General features: G+C 38.4%; 1 protein-coding gene across 1 annotated transcript in view; it reads right to left on the bottom strand.

Annotated features, from left to right (window-relative positions):
• Nucleotides 1–2,177: 2,177 nt before the first annotated feature.
• The window catches only part of LOC145121482 (uncharacterized), a 32,224-nt gene continuing 18,840 nt past the window's right edge, over nucleotides 2,178–15,561 (bottom strand). Inside the window, exon 9 of the mRNA XM_079057221.1 lies at nucleotides 2,178–2,192. Within this exon, the coding sequence (XP_078913347.1) occupies nucleotides 2,178–2,192 (15 nt within the window). The remainder of the gene's footprint in view (nucleotides 2,193–15,561) is intronic.

A 15,561-nucleotide genomic window follows, 5' to 3' on the forward strand; every position in this document is an offset into this window, starting at 1 on the left:
ATACGTTGGAAGTAGGTATTAAGGCAAGAATGTCATGAAGCTGGCTTGTACATGTCTAACGTGTTGGACATAGCAAGAATTGCTACAACATTCATGAGTACTCATAAGTTCTGAGTATTGGATTAAACCTACGCTCATTTGAATCACTTCATGGATTTTATCACGAGTGATCATGAGACGATAATATCTTATATTCTTCAAACCTAGAGATATGAGTTGTTGACTATGAGTTGGTCATACATTGATTGTACGAAAACGCATTGGTAACTCGATGTTATAAAACGTACCTTTGTGTATGATTAAACAAGTAGTAGAACAAGCATATGAGTCGAAGTTTATCCATTCCTTTTACCCTTGTAGGGATAAAAGCGATATATGTGGGCCCCTCGATGATTTAGTCATGACATCCCTAAGCGCTTGGCCAAGCCTGGACTGATTTGATTTGTTCAATTAGTCGGTCGTCATAAATCGGAAATCGGGAAACAACAAATGGACAGAGAGAATGATTATAATCCATGTCTCAGTCCGTATGATATCTAGAATGGAGGAATATATGATCCCTTATCTAATGGACAAGTCATTGACTAGGTCAGAGTTCGACAACGACTTTAAGAGCTACGATTGCTAGTCGGGTTCTGGAGTCATACGCAATAATAGTTTTCGACTTATCCAAGTGGGAGACTGTTGGATTAGTGTCTAAGTCCATAACTATAATTGGTATGTACTTGACCCGATTTGGCATGGTCCATTTGGGTTGCATGGCATCAGAACAATTGGATAGACAAAATGAGAATAATGATACTTATGATTTATATTAATATATTATAAGTTCTAATATATTAATATGGAATCATATTATTTAATTAGTATTGATCAAGAATTAATTTAGTGATAAAAAAGGAACTAATTAAATATGGACTCTTATATATATATATATATATATATATATATATATATATATATATATATATATATATATATATATAGGATGGGCCAAGTTCATTTAGGTGGGGCTAAGCTTTCATGGATAGTCCATGGAGTGTTTAACCCATGGATCCTATGGAAATGAAAGGTCATGGGTATTAGGATTTACATGAATGTAACCCTAATCCTCCACAATATATAAAGAGGTCTATGGTTCATAAAATGTGGGCTAAGCACTAGTGTATAGTACACAAGAGGGCAAAACCGATTTTAGTGCAAGTATCCTTATTCTCAAGTTATTCCAAGAGTTTTTGGTGTTGTGTGAACCATTTGAGGTGCAACACTTGGGGCACTAGGCTCTTAAAGGTTAAAGACTTCAAGCTCCATCAAAAGGTATGTCATTCTACTAGATTCTTGTATTGTATACACTTCTTATTATGCTAGTTAGGATGAAACCTTGGAATATTGAATATTTGCATGTATAATAGAGAAAACATAGATCCAAGGTTTATAGGGTTGCATGTACACCATAGGAGTGTTAGAATGCTCAAAACCCATCAAAAAAAGCTTGAGGTTTATTCAGTTTAGTGAACTTAAAAAAAGTTTGGTTTTGATTAAAAAGTGTTTGGATTAAGTACTACTATATTAATAATCATTTATAGTAAACTTTTTGACAAAAAATAACATAAATAACATCCTTTTTATATATAAATCTTTGCAAAAAAAAAATACATAAATAACAAAACTATAATTCATTTGAAGGTAATGTACATGTGTACCAGATAATGGAATGGTTTAGTGAACCAAATTTTCCCATTAATATAAGAACTAGAAAGTCCAAATGTTCCCAGTGACCTGAAATTAAAGAGTAACAAAGATTTAATAAGAGGATGATGAAATGGTTCATTCCATTCTTCAGTTATGATTGTAATGGAATGGAATGAACCATTCCATTCCTTCCCATATATGATTGCAAATTGAATAATATTTATGTTTTTCATGTTTTTTTTTGCTATAATAGAAGGCTTAAGAAAGTGATATGGTGGAAATGGATGGACGCCAAAGCTGCAGAAATGGAAGTCAAACATCCAAATTGTTTTTGGATGTTTTGATAAACTTTGATAGTTGGTTTTTAGTATTGTAATGTTAATGTTTTGTTTTGGTTGTATAACTATTTGATGTTTTTCTTGTATAATAATTTGATGATTTTTGTATTTTTTTGGTTTACATTAATAATAAAAAATATGTGATATTTATATGTTGATCATCTGCAAAAAAAAAAAAAAAAAAAAAAGATATATGAATTTTGCGAGGGAGCTGCGACGGAAAAAAAAACCATGTCTAGAATTTGCAAGCGATTAGCGACGGAAAAATGAAAAATCATGACCGAAACTTGCGACGGAATACCTGATTTGCGACAGAACAGCAACGAAAAGTTGTTATCAAATTTTGTTGCCAATGTCCTAAATAAGTGTATTGAGAGACCAGTTAGCGATGGACATTCTGTCGCTAAGCTTGTCGCAAAAAAAAACGATCCATCGCTAAATCCCTTGCTAAGTCATTAGCCATGTTTTAATTAGCTAAGGTGAACATCTGTTGCTGATCCATCGCAAATAAAATTTAGCGACGAAATAGCGACGGGTTCATCCGTCTCTAAAACTCAGGTTTCTAGTGGTGAATGAATGAGAACATTACTAGATAAGGAAGATTTGTTCAGTTGTGATCCGATAGATTTTGGAATCCAACTTACTATTGGCTGTTTAAAAAGACTCATTGACAACTTTTTAAAATTTGTTTTTCCATCCAGAAAAAATACTTGTGCAGCTTGATCTTTGTCTTTCTTCTCAATGTAAACTGTTTTGTTTGATATATATATATATTTTTCAATGTTTTTCTTCCTTGTCATTGTTTAGCTTCTGCTCTTTGTTTAGACACAATGGTTATATATATATATATATATAACCATTGTGTCTCAATATAATTTAGGCGGTCATCCACCTGAAAATCCTTCAATGGTACCACTGCGGAATCATCCACCAAACACTTCCGCAGCTGGGAGACGTGGAACGTACTATGAATCTAACTAAGCTCGACCGGAAGATCCAAGCGATAAGCAAGCCGGCCCACCCGAGCCAAAACCTTGAATGAACCAATATACCTGGGTCCAGCTTGCCCCGCTTCCTGAACCGGATGACACATTTCCAAGGTCATACCATTAGGAAAACCATATCTTCCACCTAGAACTCCAAGCTGACCGACGTCTGTCGGTATAACTCTTCTGCTGACTCTGAGTTGTCTGAAGCCTGCTCCAAACCTGCTGAATCAGCTCAGTGGTCTTGAGTACCACCTCAGTAATCCCCATAACTCGCTGACCGACCTTGCCCCAAAAAATCGAGGTCCGACATTTCCTCCTATAGAGTATCTCAAAAGGAGGTCGATCAATGCTAGCGTGATAACTGCTGTTATACGAAAATTCCGTTAACGGAAGATACGTATCCCAACTCCCTCCGAAATCCAACACATAAGTACGCATCATATCCTCAAGAGTCTGGATAGTCTGCTCACTCTGACCATCAACTTGCGGATGAAATGTTGTACTAAAATGGAGACGAGTGCAGAACTCGTCATGAAACCGCTTCCAAAACCTGGAAAGTAAAGCCGACATCCATGTATGAAACTACTAATATAGGCACCCTATGACGTGCCACTACCTCCCTAATATAAATCTCGGCCAACTTCTCTGCAGATATACTCTCCTGGATCGAAATGAAATGCGTGCTCTTGGTCAAACGATCCACAATGACCCAGATAGAATCCACTCTGCGCGGAATCCTGGGAAGTTTTGTGATAAAATCCATAGTGATGTCTTCCCATTTCAATACAGGAATCTCCATGGCTGCATCTTACCGTGAGGTCGCTAATGCTCGACCTTGACTTTCCTGCAAGTCAAGCACCGTTCCACGTACCATGCCACATCCCACTTCATGTAGGGCCACCAATAATCAGGACGAAGATCCCTATACATCTTCGTCACCCCGGGATGAATGGAGAACCTCGACTTGTGAGCCTCCTCCATCAGAACTTGGCGCACACCGTCCCAATACAGAACCCAGACTCTCCGATGCAGAGTCAACAATCCGCGGCTATCATAATCGAAAGAAGCCACTTGACCCACAATACGCTCGCTCTTCTGGTGCTCTTCCTTCATAGCCTCAACATGTGCCTCACTAATCCGCTCCAACAATGGAGTAATCACGGTCATCCTCAAACATAGGTCTTTGATTGGAGCTGCGAACGCCTTGCGGCTGAGAGCATCGGCCACCACATTGGCCTTCCACAGGTGGTAAAGGATCTCACAAGCATAATCCTTTACCACATCTAACCATCTCTACTGCCACATATTCAAATTTGGTTAATCCATCAGGTACCTCAAACTTTTATGGTCAGTGTAGATAGTACACCTAACCCTATACAGATAGTGCCTCTAAATCTTGAGGGCAAAAACCACGGCGCCCAACTCCAAATCATGTGTAGGGTAATTCGCCTCATGAGGCTTTAACTGCCTTGAAGCGTAAACAATCACATGCCATCTTTGCATGTGGACAACTCCCAAACCCGAGATAGACGCATCACAATAAACCACAAAATCATCCATGACCTCGGAAAGCGCAAGAATTGGGGCCTTGCAAATAAATCTTGGAGAACCAAGATGCATCATGAAGCTAGTCAAATAAGTCATCGATCCTCGGGTGTAGGTAACAATTCTTCACTGTTAGCTTATTCAACTCCCGGTAGTCAATGCACATCTTGTGTGAACCGTCCTTCTTCTTCACGAACAGGATCGATGATCCCTAAGGTAAGCTACTCGGCCAAATAAATCCCTTATTTGGAGGCTCCTGAAGTTTGGTAGACATCTCCTGCATCTCTGGTGGTGTCAAGCGATATGGTTCCTTGGCTATTGGAGTCGCGTCAGGAACCAGATCAATCTGAAACTCAAGCTACTTATTAGGAGGCACTCCTAGAAATTCCTTGGGAAATATATTGGGGAAATCCCGAACAACGGGCACCTCACTCAACTTCGGCGTGCCCTCAACTCGAGTGTCTGCTACATAAGCTAGGAACCCAAAACAAACATGCTGAAGATATCTCCTGGCCCTCGCAGCTGAACAGAGAGCTGGCCCATGTGAAGCTCCCTCAACAGGAATAACCAGTTCTCCCCTACTTGGGGTTCAAACTCTCACTATCTGGCGCTCAGAGTTAATCATGGCCCCATTGGGACCCAACCAGTCCATCCCAATGATAACCTTCGATCCTCGTAGAGGAATCAGCACCAAATCAATAGAGTACCTCTCGCTGAACAAGTTCAGGACACACCCACGATGAACAATTAAAGAACTCACAGAACGATCATTAGCAATCTCGACCTCTAATGGATAATCCAAAATCCCGGGAGCATCACTGAACTTCTTGCTAAGCGCAAGAGATACAAAGTATCGGGTAGCACCTGAATCAAACAACACATGAGCATCCATACCATTTACTAAAAAGGTCCCTATACAAGATCAAATATAATATGAGCATAAATAAGGAAAGCAATAAAATAGATAAATAAATCATGTACCAGTAATCACATCCGGTGATGCACGTGCCTCATCGGTGGTTAGCTGAAATACCCTGCTCTTCACCAAAGGTGCCTCCACCTTGCCCTGACGATCATCAGTAATCCTCAAGGTGGCTGGTGTAGGCGCCGTCACTGTCCCTCCTATCAATCTCGGAAAATCGACCTTTTTATGGCCGGTCTAATTGCAATGAAAGCAAATCAGAGGACTCCGGGGGTAGTCCCTACTCATGTGACCCGACTGACCACAACTGAAAAATATTGAACCCATCAATCGACACGCCCCAATATGCGGCTTGCGTAACTTGCCTCAGCGGCTCTGTCCCTGCTTGCCTCTGATGCATGAATTGGAAGTCTTGGGCCTCTTATCCTGGCCCACCATTTTCTGCACCTGCTCCGACTTTTGCTTCGTCCGAAGCACCAGCTCAATCTCCGCTCACGAGCCTACTCAATTATATAAGTTAGGGTCATGCACCCCGAAAAGCTCACAAACCCCCTGGTATCATCCCTCAACATGTCGTGATATCTTATCTTCTTCATCTCCTCATTCACAACATACTGCGGAACCAATAGAGCCCTCTCCCGAAACTTAGCAGTGATCTCCGCTACAGTCTCAGTAGTCTGCGAAGGTCCTAGAACTCCCTTGCCAGCTGCTGCGCCTCGATCGCGGGTGCAAACCCCCTCTGGAACCTAGTAACAAAGTTATCCCAAGTCATGACTACCACTGCCGCAGTCCCTACAGATCGGCCAACCTCCTCCTACTAGTCATGTGCTCGGTCCCTCAACAGGCAGGATGGAAATCCCACCTTTGCCTCCTCAGGGAAAAACTCATCCACTGAGCATTCTCCATTTCATTGAACCAGCGTCAGCTAGCGATAGGGTTCTTAGCCCCAAAGAACTCAGGATCTCTACAAGCCTTGAACTCCCGAATCGAGGAAGTCCGTGCACCTATCTGACCCGCAATAATCTTGGCCCGGAAATCCCTAATTTGCTCCTCCATAAGCTTCATGATACCCTCCTTGATGGTACTAAACAACATAGGAGGGGCATCCAAGATGTCGCGAGTAACCTCAGCTGCTATAAGCTCTCATAGCCTCTTATCGATTGGTCATGTGCCAGAGCCATAACCATAACCTGAACCTGAGCCGGAACCTCATCCTAGAGTAACCATCACCATCATCAAACTAAAATAAAAACACATAAACAATCAGCATATGACTCGAGGGAACTCTAACTATTTAGGTTTCCTTAGAGTCTCCAGGTCTGCTCTTGTCTCAACTACAATTCTTGTGCTTCCAGTAGTACGGGCCCAATACTACCTTTCACACCTATCTGTACCTTTCTCAAGAGTTGTCCTGATTCCTCTAAGTCACCACACGTGAACTATATACCAATCCTATGCTAAACTGATGGGTTTTGAGTATTCTAACACTCCTATGGTGTACATGCAACCCTAGAAACCTTGGATCTATGTTTGACTAAGATACATGCAAATAATTATTTTTCCAAGGTTCTTATCCTAACTAGCATGGCATGGGGTACTTGAATCAAATAAAACTAGTAGAATTACTTACCTTGTAGTAGTAGTTGATTGCTTGGAGTTTGAGAGCCTAGCACCAATAATGTGGATGCCTCAAATGGAAGTCACAAATCACCACAAACTTGGAAACTTGAGAGAATAATCACAAACTTCTTGAAATGGGCCCTCTTAGTTTATACACATCAACTAGTGCAATTTCAAGAACCAAAGCCTCCTTTATATAGTGTGGTGGATTAGGGTTACATCCATGTAAACCCTAATACCCATGTCTTTTCATTTCCATGAGATCCATGGGTTAAAGCTCCATGGAGTATCCATGGACTTTCCATGCAAGCCTAGCCCATTCCAAATAAGCATTAGCCCACACTATATAAATACAAGAGCCCATACTTAATTGGTCATACTTTTGATCTCTAAATTAATTCTAGATTAATTATAGATCAATACTAATTAAATAATATGATTTTATATTAATATATTAGGACTTATAATATATTAATAAATCATAAGTTATACTATTCTCAAACGATTATCCATAAATTGTTCGGGTGAAGTGCAACCCAAATGGACCATGTCGGGTCGGGTCAAGTACATACCAAATATAGTTATGGACTTAGACACTATATCCAACATAAACAACATACATATCCTAGAATTTCCTAGGAATCCTCAACTCCCACCGCTTGCAATACCGAGAACCTTAACCAACACCGTTGGTTGCCATATGAATGCAAGTTATACACAAAATGAAATCACATAGATTGTCAAATGATGATTCTACCCTAATTTCAAAACCAAACAAGGAATATGAAATGAGGCTAATGTTGGATTAATGTCTAAGTCCATAACTATAATTGGTAAGACTTGACCCGACCCGGCATGGTCCATTTGGGTTGCATGGCATCATGCATTTGGATAGACTATAATGAGAGAAATAACACTTAAGGTTGGTTAATATATTATAAGTTCTAATATATATTAATAAGGTTATTTAATTAGTATTGATCAAGAATTAATTTGGAATTAATTAAGTGATCAAAAGGAGACTAATTAAATATATGGGTTGATTGTGTAAATCATTCATTCTTATATATGTGGGCTTGTGATCCAAGATTCCTTATGTTGGACTAAGTCTATGGGGTGACCCATGGATACTCCATGGAGGTTAAAATCCATGGAGCATAAGGAATGGGTAAAGTTAGGAGTTACATGGTGTAACCCTAATAGCCACCATATAAAAGAATCCCATGGCTCAAGAAATCGGGCACTAATGTGTGAGTGTGAGGGCTAGACGATTTCAAGGAGTGTTCAAGTTTCTCTCAAGTTATTCCAAGTGTATTTGGTGTTGTGTGAACCATTTGAGGTGTCACACTTGGGGCACTAGGCACTCAAGCTTCATGAAGACATTCTACATCAAAGAGGTATGTATTCTATCTTGTTATATTTATTATTTTGTATGCTAGATTAGGATAATACCTTGGATGTTCATAATTGTATGTATAATAGAGAAAACATAGATCCAAGGTATTTAGGGTTGCATGTACACTTAGGAGTGTTAGAATGCTCATAACCCAACAGTGGTATCAGAGCCTAGGCTTGTTTTCTTGTTATACTTGCAAAAGTAGCTGAAAAATCGAGTTGGATGCATATATTCGATTGTTTTGGCTGGAATTGGACTAGGAACATTACCCTAAGATGTTTTTGGACTTATAAACTTGTTTTTGATGTGGTAATGTTCATGCTAATCCAATTTCTAAGATAATTGTCATAATTTCAAGATTTGTATTAGTTTGTATGTTCATGCTAATTTCTTGAAGATTGATGATTTGAATTATCTTGTTCTTATGAGGTTCTTAGATTAATAGAAAAGTTGTGTGAAATAGTTGTTTTCAATCCATTTTAATCAAAGAGTTGATTCCAAAGTGTGTTTTTGTAACTTGTCCTCAAGTTATATGAAAAGTCACATTTAAGAATCATAAAACTCATAAAAGTTGGCAAAGGTTACAAAATGAAGAGTCTAGTTCTAATTAAATGGTTTTATGACTCCATAACTTGTCCTCAAGTTATGGAGGTTCAAGAGTCTCTTCATTAAATTAAAAAAAAAGTGTAACCTTAATTAGTTCCATAAGTTACAATAAAAAAAAGTTATTTTTTTTATTAATTAGTTTAAAGTCTTCCATAACTTGTCCTCAAGTTATGGAACTTGAAGAGTTTTTTTTTTAATTAAAACTACTTTAAACTCATAAGTTATGGAATTAATTAGTTTTGAATAGTTTCAAAACTTGCCCTCAAGTTTTGGAATTTGAAAAGTTTTCACTTATGAATACTTTAATTCCAAGTTAGCCCTTAGAATTTTAAAAGTTAAAAATTCAACCCTTATACTTTATAATATTATAAGTTAATAATATTTATATATATTTATAAGAGTAAAGTCAGTCTTACCGTTAGTAGGCCTCATTCACGAAGCCGGTCTATAAGGGGGTATAAGGTTACTGCCTATAAAATGGCAGTTTAATGGGTGTCCACTCTCACCCACCGCTTCCTTGACTGGTGGAGGGTCGTTAGCCGAACGGGTAGGACAAGGACTATAATTCTCCTTTCATTAAAAGTATTAATGATAAATACTAAGTAACTAAACTCTTATTAATACCCAATCTTAGTTACTTAGGAAAATGTGAATTTGGTGCTAACCCATGAAATTACACTTTGCACTTTGCTTAAGTCGTTAGTGGAGCGTGTATGGTTAACCGGCACACTAACCTGGACTTAACAAGGTAGGCAAAGGGTAACTTAATATTTATCATAGTATCGGTGGAGCGTGTGTGGTTAACCGGCACACTGATTAAGGGGTAAATATTAAGGGTACCAAGTATATTTGCATGGTTATTCACACCTTGTTTTGTGATCCTCGGCATCCCAGTCACAAAACCTGAAGGGCACACTCGAGATTGAAACATGCCTTTGAACATTTCAATGAATCTCAAAGATCTAGGACTTTCAAATCTAATTAAAACCTAATAAATTATTTCGTTTTTCATGGTGGAAATTGGTGAATCGTCATTCACCTACCTTCAAATATTTTATAGCTTGGATTACGGCATCCCTCTTCTAAGTTATAAAATAGTTTGTTGGGTCCTAGCCTTAATATTTCATATTGGGTGTCATATTAAGGACTTTAAATCAACTATCTTGAATATTGTTAGGAATTGAGACAGGGTACACGCAGCGGAAACACACTATCACACACACAAACACACGAAGGAAATAAAGCAAGAAGGAACACAAGGATTTTACGTGGTTCGGATTCGGTGTAAATCCTACGTCCACGGGCGCAACTACATTTTATATTAACTCACTATAAGATTACAAATGGTAATATCACTCAGCACTTTTGTTGTTCTACGCTACATCGATCTTCTTACAATTCATATATATATATATATATATATATATAGGAGAGAGCCGTAAGCCTTTTTCTTTTGTTTACACAAATTGCCGCTATATTTGACTAGAATATATATATGCCGCAAAGTTTGAAAAAAAGAATGCGTTGATTTCTTTAGCCGTCCAAAATAGAGCTGCCGTCCACTTCAATATTATTAAACAATTGATAGTGCGTCCAATTCAATATTCAATTGTTTTAATTTACAAGTTTCATTTATGGCCCTTGAACTCTTAGGAACTTGTCAATTTATTCAAGACTCCATAAATCTTAACAATCTTCCACTTGGAGGCTTGAACAACTTTAGCTTTTCTCCGCCATTCAACTCTCAATTACTCCAGTAATCTTAAAAAACAACCAAGTCCTTTTAGGCTTCCAGTTCCAAAGAACAAGCTAAAACTTAGTCTGATTTCTCTAGTTGCAGCCGCCCCTCATCATTAATTACTAGAAGGGCCAGTTGAAGCTCCCACTAGCTCCAACTCAGCCGTGGCTAATCCCGCCACCAACTCATCCTCTGTCTCAACCGGTTTGAACACTCCACCAAATCCAGAGATACACTGAGGACCACTAACACTCTCCCAACTTTGCAAACATTCAACAGGAGAGAATTTTTCAGTCTTAGTCTTCAAAACCCAACGACTCTTTGTAACTGTACCCGAAACACGTCCCGTGCTCCCACTGTCACAGAATCCCCTGAATGGTTTAGACTTTCAAACTCGTTCAGCTAACATCTCTTTGGCTCCAGAATTCATGTTTGCAAAATGAACTCTCTTAGCCGTAGATTTAGCGAACCAGATTTTGTCTTGTTTAACAGGGACGGTCATACTTCCCTCAGCAGGTACCTCAACCATATACAATGACCCACACTTCATACCACGAGCAATCACCAGATCACCATTGACCACCCTCCATTTACCACTACCAAACCTTACTTCCAGTCCTTGTTTATCCAGCTGACCAACAGAAATCAATTTCTTCTTCAGCTCCGGAATCACCCTGACATCCTTCAGGCTCCATGTAGTTCCCAATGAAGTAACCAAATCAATATCTCCCATGCCCGTTACATGAAGCATCTCGTCATTTGCCAAACGTACCTTTCCAAAATCTCATTCTTTTAGATTCACCATCGTTTCCCCGTTGTCCATGGCGTGAAACGAAGCCCCTGAATCCATGACCCAAGAGTCTACAGAACTTTCCATACTGAGTATCAATGCATCATCCTCAAACACACTCTCAGCACCAGCAATGTTCAATTCTTTCTTTGGACATTGACTCTTAACATGTCCCACTTCTTGACAGTTCCAACATTTCACATTCTTCAAAGTTCTAGAAGAACTTTTTCCCCGACTCCCACTGCTCCCACTATTCCTGCTATTCCCTCTACCTCTTCCGACATTTAATAAATCAGAAGAGGAAGATCCACCTTGATTCTTGCGGCTGATATCCTCGCCTAGAACCAAATCTCTAACCCCTTCAAAAGTCATACCACTGGTCCCCACGGAACTCGTAACAGCAGTAACTGTTCCGGACCAGCTATCAGGTAGAGAAGCTAGTAGCAGTGATGCTTGAGTCTCGTTATCAAATTTAATTCCCACAGATGATAATCTGGACAGAATTGAATTTAGATTGTTAATGTGAACCGTAACTGAGCCTTCCTCATTCATCCTTGTAGTGAACAACTCCCTCATCAAGAACACCTTGTTAGCCGCCGATGGTTTCTCATACATATTTGACAGAGCCTCCATCATACCACGCGCCGTGGTTTCATTCATGATGTTGAAAGCAACGCTCTTCGTCAACGACAATGTAATAACCGCCTTGGCTTTCTTGTCCTTTGAGTTCCACGCATCTTCAGCAGCTTTTTCCATTTTCTCCGGTTTGTCTCCGAGTAACATGTCCAAATCTTTCTGACATAGCAATGCTTCTAATTGCATTTTCCACCAGCTAAAATCAGAACCATTGAACCTTTCGATTATAATCTTGTCTTCAGCCATTACGACAAACAAGATACAAATCAGGTACACTCGTGCGTGATAAAAAAAACGATCGTACCCTCCAAAACCTCGCTAACCAGGTTCTGATACCAGTTGTTAGGAATTGAGACAGGGTACACGCAGCGGAAACACACTATCACACACACAAACACACGAAGGAAATAAAGCAAGAAGGAACACAAGGATTTTACGTGGTTCGGATTCGGTGTAAATCCTACGTCCACGGGCGCAACTACATTTTATATTAACTCACTATAAGATTACAAATGGTAATATCACTCAGCACTTTTGTTGTTCTACGCTACATCGCTCTTCTTACAATTCATATATATATATATATATATATATATATATATATATATATATATATATATATATAGGAGAGATCCGTAAGCCTTTTTCTTTTGTTTACACAAATTGCCGCTATATTTGACTAGAATATATATATGCCGCAAAGTTTGAAAAAAAGAATGCGTTGATTTCTTTAGCCGTCCAAAATAGAGCTGTCGTCCACTTCAATATTATTAAACAATTGATAGTGCGTCCAATTCAATATTCAATTGTTTTAATTTACAAGTTTCATTTATGGCCCTTGAACTCTTAGGAACTTGTCAATTTATTCAAGACTCCATAAATCTTAACAAATATCTCCCAAAAAGATGTCTGGTCTAGACATTTATGATCTTCCCAAATCTCTTGAAACAAGCTTTCCTAAATGAAGATGATGTCCCATGGATATCATACTTCTTTCACCTCCTCCAATTATTCTCCCTAACCCACAAGTTCCTAAAAAGTTTAAGGTCACTCAAGCCCTATTGGCAAGGAAAGGTCTAGGTGTGATCACATCTTGGAGATGTAGTCACATATTGACAAGCCGGGAGAGTTGGGTGTCAAAGTCTTGAGAAAATTGGTGGCTCAACTACTTTCTAAGTCACATAGTGAGTTCTTTTGGGAATCCTATGAAACAGACTAAGACAAGACCCTTAATGATCTTATCTATTTGCTAAGATCAACTTCCTAAAACGCTATGGACATTGACAATGATGACATTAGATATCCAGTAAAGCTCTCTCTTCCCAATGGAAAGGGATCGGCCATAGTCAACTCGGTTGACCCAATGGTAAAGAGAGAGGCGAAGTCTAAGATAGTCCCATTATCAAGGGTCCATAGGTAACTATTGCCAAAGGAAGGGGCATTGGTTACGAAGCTGCCAAATTTACCTAAGGATGTTAAAGTCAATAAGTTTGGCTCTACTTCAGGTAAAGTTCATTGTCTAACTCTATTAAGTACATGCTGATTCTGATCGCGAAGATGGATTTCAATCGCATGGTTCGGTGATCAGAATTTTGGGCTATTACTTAAGAGTTATGATATTTATATTGCTTAGGAATAGATAACAACAAGGTTTTCATATGGATTGTAAGGATAAGTTTTTCCACAAAGTTTTAAAATAAAAGAAAAAGGTTTTGATTTTATTTATTTTAAGTATCCTTACAATGGCATTTGTGAAAAGTTGTTGCTTATAAGATTCCATTGATAGCAATATTGGAAAAATGGATTTGATTCTTTCGGTTGTGGTAGTGTCTAATATTACCAAATAAGGAAAGATTCTCATCACCCAAGGTTCAATTGGACCGAAACTTGGAATCATGCAAGTTGTATAGTATGATGAATGAGAACTTTCAGCTTGGAAAATTAAGACTAATTCCTTATGTGAATAAGGAAAGGACTAAGGGATCGAGTACACATTCTTGTGCACTGGTCAAGTCCACCACAAAAGATCAAGAAGACTATTCGTCATGATTTACTTAAGTTCAGTAAATATGGTTATACTTATAAGTTTAAGTATAAGTCTGTAGCATTGGAGAAGTTTCAATGTGAGACAGAACGAATAAGAAGAATCAAAGTATGGCAGAAAGATAAAAGTTTCTCAAATCTGAAAAGATGGGAGAGTACTTTAGTATCATGTTTATGATCATCTTAATGATTAAGATACCATATCACAATTGGTCCTCTAAAGTCATCTTAGTGCATTCTTATGACTAAGAAGAGGAGTCATGAATTGTTGAAATGGTTAAATCAAAAAGATGAGTCATACTTCGTTCCAAAACAATTCTTAGAGTCATACTCCAAGATTGTAACTTGAGTGACATATCTTAAAGAGGGTTTGTTAACCCTAGTCAAATGTAAGAGTAAAAGGTTATCTACTCTTGTACATTTGAAATTGGTAAGTTGTGATGTTTTGGATAAAACAGAGACCAACTTAGGCCAATTGTGTAAAGTGTTAGTCTTGATAAAGAATCTGCACTATCTCTTGAATATTTGACAAGGGAGTCTTATATGTCAAGAGGACAGTGGGAGTCTTAAAGCTCTTGAAAGTTTCAAGACTTAATCAAGAATAAAACCTAAAGTCCTTCACTAGCACACGACTTGAGGTTTATAACCTATCGTGTTGAAATTTTTGTGCCTATTCAAGTTGGCTTTGCATAGGAGTTCTGAGAGATCTCAATTGGTTGCACAACTACTTGGAAGGAATGGCAGGCACCTGAGCTGCCAAATGGCAAGAATTTAAGATTGCACAAGTTTAATCAATATGAGTTTGGATTTGTCACTAACCTTGTCTTGTGATTATGGTTTTGACAAATTCACATGGATAAGAACACATACACTATTAAATCTAAGTGTCATAAGGTTTCTCTCCGATTCATGAAAATGATGGTGAGGAAACACTTTCACTAAGTAGATTTTAGCTAGATAGCAATTGTGATATTTGCATTCTCAAAGTCGTTAGTGGAGCGTGTGTGGTTTACCGGCACACTAACATGGACTTGTGAGAAGTGACAAAGGTCTAAACAATTGAGACTATGATTACGGCATCCCTGTTCATAGTTCTAAAATTGTTTAGACACACATGTGAGCTATCTAAGAGAGGTGTATGATTTTGATAAAGTTTTATCAAAACAATCTAGTATCAGAAATCTGAACTTTGGTAAGAAAGTCAACTGATTTCTGAGTACATGTCAAAGCTAGTGGGAGCATAAGT

This window comes from Lactuca virosa, chromosome 6 (genome assembly GCF_052849685.1).
Source record: "Lactuca virosa cultivar CGN04683 chromosome 6, Lactuca_virosa_CGN04683_v6, whole genome shotgun sequence".
NCBI classification, from domain to species: Eukaryota; Viridiplantae; Streptophyta; class Magnoliopsida; order Asterales; family Asteraceae; genus Lactuca; species Lactuca virosa.